The sequence below is a fragment of the Fukomys damarensis genome, unplaced genomic scaffold (genome assembly GCF_012274545.1).
Source record: "Fukomys damarensis isolate Sample0158 unplaced genomic scaffold, DMR_v1.0_HiC HiC_scaffold_11, whole genome shotgun sequence".
NCBI lineage: Eukaryota > Metazoa > Chordata > Mammalia > Rodentia > Bathyergidae > Fukomys > Fukomys damarensis.
Genome location: NW_022900923.1, coordinates 482,966 through 499,138, shown reverse-complemented (window position 1 = coordinate 499,138; position 16,173 = coordinate 482,966). Strand labels below are relative to the sequence as shown.

The 16,173-nt window shown below is 40.4% G+C and overlaps 1 protein-coding gene and 1 long non-coding RNA gene across 2 annotated transcripts in view; both read left to right on the top strand.

Annotated features, from left to right (window-relative positions):
* The first annotated feature begins 2 nt into the window (after window positions 1-2).
* Window positions 3-9,767, top strand: LOC109118624. The gene is made up of 3 exons (XR_002025984.1): window positions 3-150; window positions 4,330-4,451; window positions 7,431-9,767. It is a non-coding gene; the product is annotated as an uncharacterized LOC109118624 (long non-coding RNA).
* A 37-nt stretch (window positions 9,768-9,804) lies between these two features.
* The window catches only part of LOC104875073 (dynein heavy chain 14, axonemal-like), a 62,893-nt gene continuing 56,524 nt past the window's right edge, over window positions 9,805-16,173 (top strand). Inside the window, 3 exon segments of the mRNA XM_019210428.1 lie at window positions 9,805-10,794; window positions 10,883-11,001; window positions 12,304-12,378. Coding sequence (XP_019065973.1) covers window positions 10,711-10,794; window positions 10,883-11,001; window positions 12,304-12,378 — 278 coding nt within the window. The 5' untranslated portion in view covers window positions 9,805-10,710.

Here is a 16,173-nt window from a genome sequence, read left to right as displayed (position 1 = left end):
TTTGGAATGGCACTCCTTTACATCTGGCTCTTCATCATACAGAGATGTACTCCGTCCCGATAATTTCATCTGTAAACGATATATTGGCTCAGAAGAGTCTCAAGTCATACTTGCAGCAATTAAAGTATCTTCTTATCTTGGGCCTTTAAGGTAAATACTACAGCAAAAGGAAAATGTTTTAATTTTCTACAGTTTTGTACTTTAATATTTTACATTCTGCAATTTTACGTTTGCTTTAAATTATTAAAATCTCTTATGTTCTCATATAGAAGTGAGATTGAATATTTAATAGTTTGAATACTAAACTTTTATGGAAGCATTAATTGTTCACGGGGAAATGTCAGAAAGTTTAATTTGGACAGGCAAGATAAGTTTACATCATATAAAAGCCTGATTCCACAAACCCTGATAAATTTAAAATAAAAATATGAATGTATTTTTAAAATAAAAATATGACCCCCAAACTCTAGCTGTTTCAGCAGTGTTGCATATGCACTGAATATAACAGACCTGAAAATCATTTCAGACTTCAGAAAACTCAGCAAGATATGTAGTAATATGCAAATATTCAATAGCAAATTAATATAAATGATCATACACACATATATAAATATCTATGTAGACATTGATAAACGAAGAGTTACAGAGAAGTAAGTACTCAACAAATGAAATTCATATTATTTATAAGCACACAAACACTTCCATAGAGAAAAAAAATCTCAGTAAGTTATAGATAACCAACAAGATTATATTATGTAATAATGTGACAAATTGTGAAAAAATGAAGTGAGAAAATAGCAAAAAAGGCCAATAAAACAAGACACACACAAGAATGAAAATTTTAAAATAACCACCTGAATATACAGGAAATACAATGCAAAGTTTTAAAATTTTAGAAATAAGCAACAAGGAGATAATTATATATCAAACTTTGTCACCATTTTCTAGAGCCCTCTTATGAATACTTTTATTAAGAAGCAGTGATAAATGAGGGACACTGAAGAAGCTGCACTGTGCTGCATGCACACACTGCACATGCTCACCCCAAGACATCCGCTTCCAAGCGAGATGGAGTATAGGGACCAGATTCTCCATCTTGCACAAACACCCAAAGCAAACCAGACAAAGATATATGGAACAGTGGTTTCCAGGACACTGGACATCAGGGAACAAAGTACACGTCTGAGATATGAGAAACAGACAAGGTAAATACTGTGACTGCACCAACCTATGGCTTTCGTTTTGAGATTTCGGCTGAGGCAGAAGCCTGTTGGGTTCCCTGGCTTGAGGAGATGCGGTTGAGTTTGGAGACCAAATGAGACTTAATTTGCAAGACTAAGCATCAGGGCAGACTGGAAAGTTCTGTGGACAGTCCCACTCAGGTGCCCCAGAGGTGCATGGCTATGAGCAGACCACCAGAGGCCAGGGAGGCAGGGCAACATGAGGGGTTTGGAGAGAGCGGTGAAAACAATGCCTGTGTCCACCAACCACAGTGAAGAACCTCATGATTCATCAGCTTTAGCAAGTTGGCTCCAGTCTTGCCCCAGACACTAAATAATTAGCTCTAAACTAGATTCTGCTAACTATCAAATCCTAGAAGCAAAACTCACAATGATGAAACCAATCCTCAGCAGTTTAATGGTGCACAGAGTAGAGAGCTTCAGGCTATTTATAGGAATAAAAAAATATTGAGTAATCAATATGGTAAAATCCACAATATGTAGGACACAGATTATCTGATATGCAAAGAGGAGCATAAAGACCATAATGAAAGAAAAAACTGATCAATAGAAACTTATCCAGAACTGACCCAGAGGTCAGAATTAGAAACAGGGACACCAAAGCACACAAAGACAAAAGAAGTAGCCCTTTTGAATGCAGATGTGGAAATTCCAGACAAAATACTTTAATCAGGTATCTATATCTCAAGGGGGATTAATTTGAAAAATGTAAGGTTGATTTAATGTTAATAAAGTCAATGTATTTCACTGTTACAAACTTAAAAAGAAAAACCATATGATCTTATAACACTGGGAAAACTACAAAAACCAACATCCATTTCCGAATTTAAAACTGTCAACAAATTGGGACTAGAAAAAAGCCTGATGAAGGACACATGTGAAAAGCATGCCTGCCACTACCCAGGGGGGAGACTGGGCACCCCTGCCCTAGGATAGAGAGCAAAACGTTCTCTTGTCAGCTCTGCTCAATGTGTCCTGGAGCCACTGAAGTCAGGCAAGAAAGAATGCCAAGAGTCACCTGGGTGAACGGAAGGGAGAAAACATTCTTCTTACTCAGATGACCTGACTATCTGTGTCAAACATCCAGTAAAGTCATTTAAAAAGTACGCAAACTTACTTCAGCAAATGTGTGAGGTACGAGATTAGTGTACAAAAACCAGCTGCATTGGATGTACTGGAACTGAACAACTGGAAACTGAACTTTAAACGTGGCTGGGTGTGGTAGCACATAGCATTCTGGGAAGCTAAAACAGGAGGGTGAGCCCAGCCACCAATACCCTGTCTCAAAATAAAGTGTTTAAAGGGATGGATATGTAGTTCAGTGTGAACGCCCTTGGTTCAACTGTAGTATTGCAAATAAACCTTCACCATATATTTTGATCACCCTTTCTATATGTATGCAGTGAAATATTACTATGCAATGAAAAGTAAATAAACTGCTTATATATGTCACAACGAGAATAAATCTCACAATAATTAGGCAAAGTGGAAGAAGTCAGACAAAACAGAACATATATTGTATAATTTCACTTACATAAAGTTCTAGAAAAGGAAAGTGGAGCTACATAAAGCAGATTAGTATTTGCCAGAGGAGAGAGCAGGTGGAACTAGAAGGAAGGAATCAGAACCGGCAGGAGGCACCTTGCAGGGTGATTGGAGTCTCAGAACTTCTGAAATCATAATTATACTTCCTGCCAGGCATGGTGGTACACTCCTGTAATTCTGGCTGTTCAGGAGGCCGTGACAGGAGGATCACAAGTTCAAGGCCAATTTAGGCAACTTAGTGAGATCCTGTCAGAGAGAGAGAGAAAGAGAGACAGAGAGAGAGAGAGAGGGAGGGGCAGGGAAGGGAGGGATACATCTTAATACAGCTATTCATACACAGAGATAAAGAAATCTGGGGTAACTACCAGAAAGCAAATATAAATGAATTACAAGTGGTTCTCCTTGTGGAGCCAGTGAGGAGAAGGGCCTGTCTTTTGGTTTTTAAATAAATATTTTAATAGTAGTTTATTTTCAATCATTTCCTCATTATTTTAACAAACTAATTGGGGAAAGAATTATACACTGGAATTTCTAAAATATTTTTTAAATGAAAAAACCCTATAATCTCTGACAGAAAACCTCTCTAGAAGATAGTATTGACTTTTAAAAAGCAACTTACGAAATGTATATTGTATGGATGCATTTCTGTAAACTACTAAAGACTTTACGTGAAAATGTACATGTGTGCAAAAAGGCTTAAAGAAAGGTTTAAATAATATGCAGACCAAACTCCTGGTTATATTTCTTCTGTGACAGGAAGTAGGAAATAAGTGTTGTGTGGGGGACATTCATATTAATTTCTACACACACGTGCATGCCTCTCAAATCTTGTACAGAAATGTTTGTCATGTGTAAGAGCGAAAACTGAATGAATGGGACTCTCCAAAACAGTATGTGATTAGATTTATATTGATTTATGTGAACCTCTATTAATCATTTTTGTATGTCAATAATTGGCGATTGTCTTAATTACTTTTCTCTCTCTCTCTTTTTTTTTTTTTTTTTTTTTTTTTTTTTTTTTTTTTTGGTACCGGGGATCAAACTTGGGACCTTGTGCTTGTGAGGCAGGCGCTGGAACCACTGAGCTAAATCCCTGGCCCAGTTACTTTTCTGTTGCTAAGACCAGATACCCGGCACCCAGAGTTAAAGGGGGACAGGCTTATTTGGCTCGCAGTGTGTAGAGGTTTCAGTCCATAGTTGGCTGGCTCCAAGGCAGGGTGACGTGGCAGAGGGGTAACAGTTCACGGCAGTGGAACACAGCAAAGGCAACAAGGGGCCTTAGCAGCTTTTCTGCCCCTTTTATGCCGTCCAGACTACGTAGAGCAAGTAGCGCTCACTCTGGTAATTCCAGTGCTCTTGAGCCTAGCGTTGCACTATGCCTCACACACTCTGGATTCAGCCACCTCCAAAACAAGCCCCGGAGGCTTTGGGGGGACATCTACACACAAGCCATAACCTCGGTCATCTTTTGTGTTAGTTCTATTTATGTGATTCTTAGAATTTCATGTATTTAGACTTTTCAGGAGTATTTTTATCATTGTAGGAGCTTGTGAAAGAATGGGGTCAAAACTTAAGTCTCTTCTCCTAAACCCTTGAGGAATGGATGAATTGTCAAAGAACGTGGCTTTGTCCTGAACCAATCTTTCATTCACTAGAAATACAAAGGTAAAAAACAATAAAAATATATTATACGCAGGGTTTTAAACCACTGCAAGGTGGGGAATTTGGTTTCTGCAATCCTTGAGAAGGCATTTCTTCGATGAACAAACTATCCTACCTGCAAACACAGATGTGTAATTTGTTGAATCACTTTTCTTTCATAAAAGATTATAACCATTTTCATTTTAAAAGCCTTATTTCTCAATTCTTTTTTAAAATTCCTGATATAAAAATAGAAAAAACTGGGAAAGAAGTGTCAGATATATCATCATAGTCCTGAAGCAACAACATGATGTGTCTGTTTAGTTTTGGAATACTAGTGTGGTTGTGATGTGAATAGTAATATTTGTAGCAGCCCTTGTATATTAAGATGTTCTTACTTTGGGCCAGGTGGAAGACTGGAAGGCCTTTGCAGTATTAAAACTTTAATATTTTCTTTGGATTCATAGCATTCAGATGAATTGGCTTCAAACTTTTTAAAGTGATTGGTTGGAGAAGTACTTAAGACAAAGGAGTTATGTAGGTAAAATTTAAACCATGGACAGTAAATCACACAAGCTAGTTGAGTCATTCTGAAACATACTAAGAAACTATGGGTGTATACTTGAAAGGCCCAGCAGAGTGACAGAAGACCCTGAATGTCAGGCTAAGTACTTCAAACTTTATTTGGAGGAAGCCACTGGAAATTGACTGAATAGAATTGTCTACATGTTGAGTGCCGCTTTGTAGGAAACAAGGCTCATTTTTGTCATACATGTGTAGTCTCATCATGCCAGTGCCTGGGCATCTCCTCTCTTGTGTGCCCACAGCTACTGTGAGGGTCTTCAAAGGCAAAGCCACTTGTTGGGGGTACACCCTGTAGGGCTGCCACAGCATTGAGCCTTAAATCCAATCTGTAACACTACTTTTTTTACTAAATAGTTTTCATTAGTGTAGAGATCAGACTCCTAGGGAAAGGTGTTTGAAACGTCACCTAGTTGTTCCTTTACAGAACATGCTGAAGTTGAAGAGGAGGTGTTTAAAATTAAAAGTGCTGGAGTATTCGTATATAAATAGTAATACAGTTAGCATAAAGACAAGAAAATATGGGTTGGTCGTGGAGGACAGAGACGGGACCTGATACCCGTGGAGAACGTGAGCAAAGAAGGGAGAAGAGACCCATCGGGGGAGGATTCTGTAAAGTGGATCTGTGAGCCTAAGGGTGCTGGGCCTTTGCCCCACTGTGTGGTGCAGGAGAGCTCTCTAGAGTCTGGGGGGCTCAGCAGAGAAGTGGAGCCGCCTCCTGGTAGGGTTTTGCTGAGCTGCAGAAACTTCTAAGGCCCTTAGAGAAGGTGGTGGGACAACCCTTGGGAACCTGCAGTGTGGAGCATTAGAAAGAGGTTTCCTTCCTCTCTGCAGAATTCTGAGCAGCTTTTAATAACTGGACAAGGAAGAAGGGCAGGAACACAGGGCTATCTGACTCGGCGCTGTGAACATTTTGCTGTAGAACATTTGTAGTTGTCACAGCAGAGAGGACTGTGCTGCCATCTAGTGGGTAGGTGCTGTTAGCCAGAGATGCCGTGAAACACCGGACAATTCACAGCCTCCCCCGACCCCTCAAGAAAGAATTATCGGGTCTAAAATGTGGACAGTGCTGAGGAAGGTGGCAATCCTGACTTAGATCATGGAGACACAAGGGGAGGTTCCACCCAGAATCGGAAATCCCCGAAGCACACCACTGGGAAGAGCCAGGGATGGTGGGACAAGGAGGATGTCCAGGAGCCTTTAAAACCCTAGAGATACTCGCCTGGATGGCTGCCATGCCAGAGTGCATTCAGTAAGGGAAGGAAGATGAAAAGTAACCCCATCTGAATGAAAAAAGGAAGGCTTTCCCTCTAATTTACTTCCCAGTTCAACTTCCAAGCCCTGAGAACCTTGAACCAGGTTGGAACTAAGGTGGGATGGGACTAGGAAATACAGGTGAGCAGAGAAAATGACAAAGGTAGCCTTACAACTTTTGAAATACTTTTCCTCATTCAACTTCAGCAGCAGCCAAAACATAGCTCATACCAATATTTCAATGGATTAACATGCCACAAAGAGTTCTGCTTTCTTTCCAAGTGGTAAAAATAATAATACTCTATAAAGGAAATTTCTACACCAAAGCTGATGCCGGCCTTAAATGTCCTTATCCTCCAAGATTAGACAATCATTAACAGAACTCTGATTTTGTTTCCATCTCTGCTTTTGCTCCCCAGCTCTGTCTTCATGCCACAGCAGTCTTGTCCTCCTTTAAAACTCAGATCACGCAGCTTCTCCAGAGGCTTCCCTCAGACCCCACTGCTTCTCCAGAACTTGAGTAGCCCTTTGCGTTAGTGAGATTTCCACCATTGTGACCAGGCAACACGTAGGGGTAAAGGTGTACTTTCACTCATAGCTTTGAAGTTTCCAGTCCATGGTCACTTGGCCCTGTTGTTTTGGGCCTGTGGCAAGGCAGTACCCCATGGCGCATTCACTTCATGTGGCCAGGAAACAGAGAGTGGATGTTGACCAGGACGCAGTAGCCCCTTAACGGCCCCCAGTGACCCCATTCTTCCCACCAGTCTCCCCAAAGTTTCCACCACCTTCCTCTAATACCACAGACTGAGAATGAGGCTTCAGCACACAGGACTTGGGGACGTTTCAGATCCAAACTATAGCATAGCACCCTTTGTTTTATTACATTTGTTGTGACATAAATTACTTGTGTGTTTTTTTTGTAGAACTTTGTATATTTATTTTATCATACTATAAGTGCAATCTTGTTAAATAATAGTTGTATGTCTAATGTATCCTAGTTAGTAGTAGTCTAATTTATCCCAGTTTTCCTTAATAACTTAGTAACTGATCAAGAAAAAAACATCAAAGTGATTTTCTAAACTCAGCAGTATTCTATGGCAAATGCATTTAGATTATAGATTTTACTTGTGTTGACTGGGTAAATAAATCTCATTTTATTTATTAAAGGCAGCTCCCTGCAGAAACAAAACTCTTCTCTCAAGTAATCTCCATGTGGAAAGAAATAATGTCAAAAATACGAAACAAACTGGAAGCTTTGCGAATAACAACTTCTGCAGGAGTCCTTGAAGTTCTGCAAAATTGCAATATACATCTTGAACACATAAAGAAAAGTCTTGAGGTAAAACAATACAACCTTGAGGTGGAGACTTTTTTAATTCTACGGAAGTAATGTAATACACTACAGACACTAACTCCGACACAGATGTTTTGCTGTACTCTTAACTGCCAACAATTTTTCCAGCTCTCATTACCTATTGCATTAATGAAAATAATATCAAAAGAAAAAAACAGACTGATCTAAATGACCTGCAGGCAAAGTACTAACTTTTAAGTGCTGGATTCCCTTATCTTTCAGTCGCCCTCTTGAGGGCCTTTGTCCTACTGAGATGCTGTCAAGAGCACGCACAAAGAAAGTACTTCTGGTTATCGACTAGCTCTAATATCATTAAATTGAGCAAACGTTGAAGTAGAATCTTTTGATGGTTCTATAAATCAAATGACTAACTTCATATATCTTTACACTGTCAGAACATGAAATTTTCAGCTGGACACTCACATCCATACAGACTGGGTTCTGCTGTTGAAGATTTGTGGTGCTCCTATTCATGTCCCTTCACGAGCCAAGGATTTTTTCAGGCGTCCATTGCTGTCCCTTGTTGAACACAGCAGCAGTGGTGTGAGGACCCTCCAGAGAGCCTGGGTGGGCACAGCAAGGTGATCTCTGTACAAATCCGTGCTCTGGGCAGGCAGAAGGAACTGCACCCAGAGATGTGATTAAAAGTAGCCAGTTTATGAGGCAGTCATTGAGATAAGCTGCCAGATACTCCTAGCACATCTCAAACTGAGGACCCATTACTAAGGATCATCACAAACCAGTAGACTTTCATTTATTTGTGTATTGATTGTGTACTCTGTACCAGGAACTATTATTGTCTGCTTGGACCGCAAAGTTAGAAGTCATCTTTTCTCCTATTTCAGAACTCAAAATCTGTTATAGAGGGGAAAAGTGAAGAGATATTGCAATGCTATGATGGGTTGGGTAGCATGGCCATGGCAAAGAGAAGACTTTACCCGGCTGGGGGAGCTGTGGCTTAGCAAGCTGTGTGAGGTAGAACAGAGCGGGTGGGTGTGAGGCAATGAGAAGTGCAAACTTTCTGGGCAGCAAGATGCCTGGGGATGGGTGAAAGTCGAGGTTCTCCAGGGAGCGCAAGATGGTGAGGGAAAGGCCTTGAATATTGCCAGACCTTGACTTTCATGAGCAGCCACCAAAGAATTTTAGGTAGGAAAATGAAATAATTTAATTCAGAAATGTCTCTCTGAAGAACAGTATGGCTTAGACACTGCTGTGGTTTGTTTCTTTTCTGTGGCACTTAGGAAAACACTCAAGATGAGAGGAATTCGCTTTGGCTCTTGGGGTGGGGGTGGGAGTGTCCAGGAGTCTGGCCCAGCTTCTGGCTTGGATTCCTGGCAGGAAAGTGAAAGGGCAGGTGAGCATATGTAGGAGACACACACAAGGAGTGGCTTCACCTCCTGGGAGTCTGCTCCAGGAACCCTCACCCTGTCAGCCTGTCCCCACAGCAGTCCTTTGGGGGGGTTGGGGGGAGATCAGGGTCCAGGCTGTGACCTGGCTGACAACATGGAGAACAGTCATTCACAGCAACAGGAGCTGGAGGAGGAGGTGGGTGTGGAAAGGAGTGCGTTTTGATCACAGTAAGAGCTCACAGGCTCTTCCAGGGAGAAATTGGGTACAGTCACCTTGCTTTGCAATTTCATTTTCCATGGTTTCTGTACTTAAAGTCTGACTACAGTCAGTTGCATTCTGGAAATATTTGGTGGAAAATTCCAGGAGTAAACAACACATACTTTATGAATTGTGATTCTTTCTGAGCATGTGATAAATCCTCAGCTGGCCAGTTCCACCCCTGGGACTCAGTGCACCCAGCTGCACTCTGCTCACTGGGCAGCCACCTTGGTCACGAGGCCTCTGCCTGGGGCTCACAGTGTGTGCCCAAGGATAAACAAGGCCCGGGGCCATTCACAGGCCAGGCATCTAGGGGTCCTGAAACATGTCACCACAGGTAAGGGCGACCTGGCAGCTGTGTCAACCTAGGGCAGAAAGTAGCAAGAGGAGCAAGGGAGGCTATGTCACATTGTGCAAGAGGGCACAAGAGCAATCGGGTAGAGCTCAACAGGGTTCAACATAAAGGTGCAGGGGACCAAGGGATTCCAGAGGGAAATGATAAAAAGAGTGAAATTAAAGAAATCAGAAGATGGGCCAGGGATTTAGCTCAGTGGTTCCAGTGCCCACCTTGTAAGTGCAAGGACCCTAGTTCAATTACCGATACCAAACAAACAAACAAAAAAAGTCAGAAGAGAGGGCAATCAGCAGAGTCCCATGCAGGGTGAAGACTGAGCAGCCCAAGCAAACTGGCAGAAGTTGAACCATGGCACGGTATGAGGTGACTGCTGTGGGCCATGTGAGTGAGGTAAGAAAACATCTTTCCAAGAGCCATGGCTGTGGACAGAGGTGGCTGGAGGTGAGCAGAGGGCAAGAGAAGTGAGAGAAGCTTCAGGGGGACCCCGGACCAGAAGACTAAAAGACACGAGAGCCAGGTGTCTTTGCCCAGCCTAAGTAAAGGTGTCTCCTGAAAACGAGAGACAAAACCAGCACAGAGCTGCAGGGAGGGGAGATGTCCAGTAGGGGGTGCAGTCACTGGTGAGACGGCGACTTCTCTAAGGGGGTGGATAAAGGGAGCCAGGAGCAGGTAGCTGGAAGTATGGGAAAGCAGTGCTGGTAGTACTTCCTGACCAGGAATAAGTGGTATATATGTGTAAGTGTGGTGTTCTGTGTTTCCTTCTGTTTGGCTTTCATTTAGTTTTAATTTATTAAAAACAAGAGTTGGAGGGAGAGGGAGGGCAGGGGGAAGGGACATAAAAATAATTCAGATGTTTTATGCACATGTGCAGACTCCCCAGGAGGAATGTGATCATTTTGAACTGCTCACAGGGACTAATAAAAATTTTAAAATATTAGCAATTTAAGGATAGTGTTCACTGAGCTTGGAACACTGTTTTAACGCGTGGCACATACACATTGTCACTTTGGCACTGTGGCTCTGGTGCTTAAATGTGGGCTCAAATGAGATGGAATTCACACCCTGATTTGACGTATATTCTGAATGGCGTTTCTTTTGCTTCTACACAGGATTACCTTTAAGTTAAACGAATGATTTTCCCAAGATTTTACTTTCTCAGCAATGCTGATCTTCTCGATATTCTAGCAGATAGCAGAAATCCAGAGTCTGTACAGGTAATGGCATTAATCTCTGTTCAGCAACGTTATTTCATTGCTAGGCCAGGGCTTTATGATGTTATCAACCTCTATTTCTGGTTCACAGCCTCATCTTGTGAAATTTTTTGAAAATATAAAGCAAGTCCTGATCTGGAGAGAGGAGTTTGGGCCTCCGGCCGTGAGGATGCTCTTGTCTGCTGAAGGAGAAGGTCTTGTGCTGCCCAAGTACGGCGATGGGATGTTCAGGCCCTGAACAACCTCATTTCAAAGTCTCTGCTTTGAAATTTCTGATGTTTCATAAAAGTTTCATACAAACATTTTCTCTAGACAATACGCTTATGTAAACACACTTTTACCTTCCTGGGCTCCCTACCTACCGTACACTCTTCTCACCTTTGTTTTAGTTAAAGGTTAAAAAAAAAAGAAACAGGTAATCCTGAACCCTGGATGCCTTCTAGTTTGTGCCTCCCTTTTGCTCCTTTACTATGCTCTGCCCAGGCTGCCTTCTGACTCTTTCCAGTGCTTGGCTCCTCTGGGGTTTTATCACATGAACATAGGAAGTTTGGGTTGCTGCCTCTGGTTGGCTGGTGGTCAGTGCCCAGGCAAGATCACGGGGCCCTGCTGTCCCGTACTCTGCTTGGCCAGCCCCACGAGGGTACTTGTACCCAAACCTCCTTGCACACCAAACCCTGGCCCAACCGTGCTGCTTAAGAAGGTTATGTGAGGAATCAAAAAATATTTTGTAATGCAATTTATCATATGCACTTATTTTTTAAACAGTCTAACCATTATGTATATCCACGGGTTTAGTGTCAGAATTTCCTGAAGCTAGTAATACGTTTTCTGCATAATTTTTCAGGTTAAAATATAGGGGAAAAACCCAAAAGATATAGAATTATAATACTTTGGCCCGTAAGTGTTATAAAAGACTGCGGTGGCTATCTTAAGCAAAATACAGTAAAAATTTATTTACATTGTTTCTACTAAATGTCAAAGAAAACTTGAAAAAAAGAAGATAGAGAAATAGGAAGTAGGGAGAAATATTTCAATATATACATGTTAATTTGTTTCATTTATACTACTAGGTCCTCTTAGTTCATTGAAAAGAAAGTTTTGTGCTGTTATCCATTTGCTTTTTTTTTTTTGTAAGAGTCTTTTTTTTTTTTGGTACTGGGGATTGAACTCCAGACCTTGCACTTGTGAGGCAGGTGGCAGAACCACTGAGCTAAATCCCTGGCCCTGTAAGAGTCTTATTTTTTTTTTTTTGTCTGTGACTTGTACTCTAATATTTTGGCCATTCTTTTAAGGTTATGGTACACAGTGTAGTAACTGATGTTATTCTTTAATTTGCTATGAAATTTTGCTTTATTTTTTCATAGAAGTAAGAATGCTTTTAAAAAGCACTTTATTAATATCTACTTTTATAACATTGAAATAAAAATAAAAGTATAGGAAATATCAAGGGACTGAAATATGAATAAAATAATATTTATAACATAATAATATTGTGTTTGAAACAAATTATAGGAAAATTCATATAAGAAGTGCTGTGGAACAGTGGCTGGTGAATGTAGAGAAAAGCATGTTTGAAGTGCTAAAAAAGTAAGTAGAGTCTGAAAGTGAAGCACTAAGTCACGTACTCCACGTAAGAGCGCACACAACTGATCCAAGTGGGAAGCACCCGAGAAGTCCCTTCTGAAGTGGGTTCTGACAGAGCATGATGTCACTTGTGGCCGTCTGAAAGCACTCGCTCCGCCTCTGCCTGCTTTCCGTGGGTCTGATGGACAGTACACCTTTCATACTTTGCCTTTCTGTTCTACTTATACTCCCTGGATGTGTTGACTTGCTTCATTCTATTTTTAATGTTATTTTTACATTAATCTGTCATGGGCGTCTGCTTAAGGTGAAGGAAGTGTCTCAGAGTGTGACTTTTTTTTTTTTTTTTTAGACAGGGTCTCACTATGTAGTTGAGACTGACCTGGAACTCACTGTGTAGCCCAGGCTGGTCTCAAACTCCTGAGTGCTGGGATTATAGGCGTGCACCACCGTGCCTGGCTCAGAGGGTGACTTTTAAAAAACTAATTTGACCAGAAAAGTTTTATTACATTTCTAATTATTTATTGCTGGTTAAAGAAAGGCTGATGTTGTTCCGCAAGCCATAGAAAGCTTTCCAGACACAGCAGACTGTCACTGACTCATATAGCCCTGCTGACTTCTCCCTGCCCAGGTCTCATCCACAGGCTGATGTGACAAGAACCAAATGTCCTCTTACCTGTAAGAGGGGACTTTTGTGTACAGAGATCCTGGAAAAAAATGAATCTAGGTGTTTAGATAAGAAATACAAGCAAGTTTTCAGTTATTGCCCTGGAATTTTTCTGATTACAGAAATCATATCATTTAATAAAAATGGTAGCCCTATATCTTTCTTCACAGTTCTTTAAAATATAGTTTTCTTTCCACAATATCTTGGATAATACATTTTATATAATATTGAAAAGTACAGGTGAGAGTGACATTCTTCTGTTGTTCCTAACTTTATTTGGAAAGCTTCTATTATGCTTATCTTTCTGGAGTGTTCCCCTTATCAAACTAATGATATCTATTCAGATTTTGCAAAGATTTTACATACTTTATATTATTATCTTAAAAGGACAAAAATGCTTTATATTATTTATGGGGAACAATACAGTGCTACCTGGGTTCATGAACTTAATTCATCTCAAGATTCTGAGGAAGATGGACACAGTTGTGTTCGTCACCCAACACAGAGGTCATGAATAGAAGCAAAATTTTGCCAAGCACTTCTGTTCAGGAACTGAATTGTTCACAAACAGAAGTGGTCATGAGCTGAGGTATTACTGTATATAGCATACTATATGCATGATATCTGTATATATACGCAATATATGTATTTATAATATATGCAATATATATAATACACATAAATCAACACATTGTCTAATAGATTATGGAATGACTAAATCAAGCCAATTAACATAGTCAGCATTTTATATACTTAATACTTTGTGGTGAGAACATATAAAATTTACTCGATTGTTAAATCTATACTACATTAACTATTACCACCATGCAAGGCACCACTAAAACTTCCTCCTGTTCAACTAAAAGCTCAGTACCTTTGGTTAATACTGCCCCGTCCTTGTCCCTGTCATATCCACCCACACGCAGCCTCTAGGTATCACCACTCTACTCTCTATGAACTCTCTATGATCCCCACATGTGAGATCATGCCTTGTTTGTTTTTCTACACTAGTTTATTCCACTTAGCATATTGTTCTCCGATTCCATCCGTGTTGTCGCACATGGTGGAACCCCCTTCTTCTTAGCAGTGGTGTAGAGTTTCACTGTGCATGTGAACCATGTGCTCTGTACCTGCCCTCAGTTACTTCCCGATCTTGGTTACTGTGAATGATGTTGCAGTGAACAATGGAGTGTAGCTCTCTCTCCACCATACTGATTTCAACTATTTGGTCACTGTACCTAGTAGTGGACGTGCTGAATCATATGTTAATTCTGTTTTTAATTTTTTGAGGAACCTCCATACTGTTTTCCTTAGTGGGTTGTGTCTTGCAACTTTATTGAACTTCTTATTCACTTGTAAAACTATTTTGGTGGAGTCTTTAGGATTTTCTCCATATAAACTCATGCCATCAGCAAACGGACAATTTTACCTCTTCCCTATTATGATTCCTTTTCTTTATTTCTTGTCTACTTGCTCTGGCTAGAATTTCCTGTGCTGTGTGAGATAAAGGTGGTGAGAGTGGGCATTCTCATTGTTTTCCTAATTTTAGAGGAAAATGGTTAAACTTTTCACTGTTAAATATGATGTTAACTGGGAGATTTTCATGTATAGCCTATATTGTGTTAGGGAACATTCCTTCTATGCTGAATTTTTTGAGAGTTTTTTTTAAAAGGATAATGAATGTTGTCAAATGTTTTTTCTATATCTGTTGAAACAATCATATGGTTTTTATCCTTCATTTGTTAATCCGATGTATCTTATTTATTGATTTGTGTGTGTTGAGCTATCCTTGTATCTCTGGGATAAATCATACTTGATTGTGGAGAATGATCCCTTTAATATGTGGTTGAATTTGGCTTGCTAAATTGTGTTGAGGATTTTTGTGTTTATGTTTATCAGAGATTGTCTTAGTTATTTTCCTCATCGCTGAGACAAAATACTCAACACCCAAAGTTAAAAGAAGGAAAGATTTATTTTGGCTCAGTTTCTAGAGCTTTCAGCCAATAGTCAGCTGGTACCAAGGCAAGGCAGCATGGTAGAGGGGCATCACAGAGAAAAACAGTCCATGATGGGGTACACAGAACGCAGTGAACAGCAAGCAGCAGCAGCAGCCAGCATGCCTTTTCCTTTTATTTCATCCAGGCTACCAGCCTTTTTGGTGTGCCACCCAGAGCTATGCTAGTTCCAGTCGATGGACTAATTTAGTACCACACACCCTTATTGCCAGTATCACATGCCCTAGATCCAATCAGGCCTGAAAAGCCCCTCCTATGAGCACATCAGGCTTTCAGGAGACATCTAGATAGAAACCATAGCAGAGATAGTAGCTAAAATTTTCTTTTCCTATAGTTTCTTTGCTTGGCTTTGATATGGGATAATGGTGACCTCGTAAAACGAATCTGGAAGTATTCCTTCTCCAGTATTTTGAAAGAGCTTGAGAAAGATCGGTAATAGTTATTTAAATATTTGATAGTGGTTCCACCACCTGCCTTGCAGTGCAAGGTCCTGAGTTCAATCCCTGGTACCAAACAAAAAAAAATTTTTTTATATAATTCAGCAGTGAAGCCATCTGGACCTAGGTTTTTCTTGAAGGTACATTTTTTTTTTATTATTGACTCTATCTCTTTACTTATCAGTATATTCAGATTTTTCTGTTTCAAATTAATTCAGTCTTCATGGGTTTTATGTGTGTAAGAATTTGTCCATTGGGCACAGTGGCCCTTGCCAACTACTCAGCAGCCTGCTCCTCGATTTCTCTCTGGCTTCCTCCTGTTTCAAGATGTGATCTCTTTCTCTTACGTGGCTCCTGCTCTCTAAGAGTACCTTCACCAGAGCCAGCACTATGCTGTTTGAGCTTCTATCTTCCAAAGCTCTAAGCTCAATGAAACTTTTAAAGTTAGTTGCTCATGCTGTTTCATTATAGTAACAAAAATTACCCTAGTGCATTTCTGATATATCCCAGAGAACATTCTGTATGTATTCAAGAAGAATGTGTATTCTGTTGCTTTTAGAACGTTACATACACTTCTCTCTGGTCTAAAACATAGTTCATTCACCTCCTGTGTTTCCTTACTGACTTTTTGGAAGGCAGCTATGCTGACCACTTTACCATTAATGCAAAATGTCCAATAATT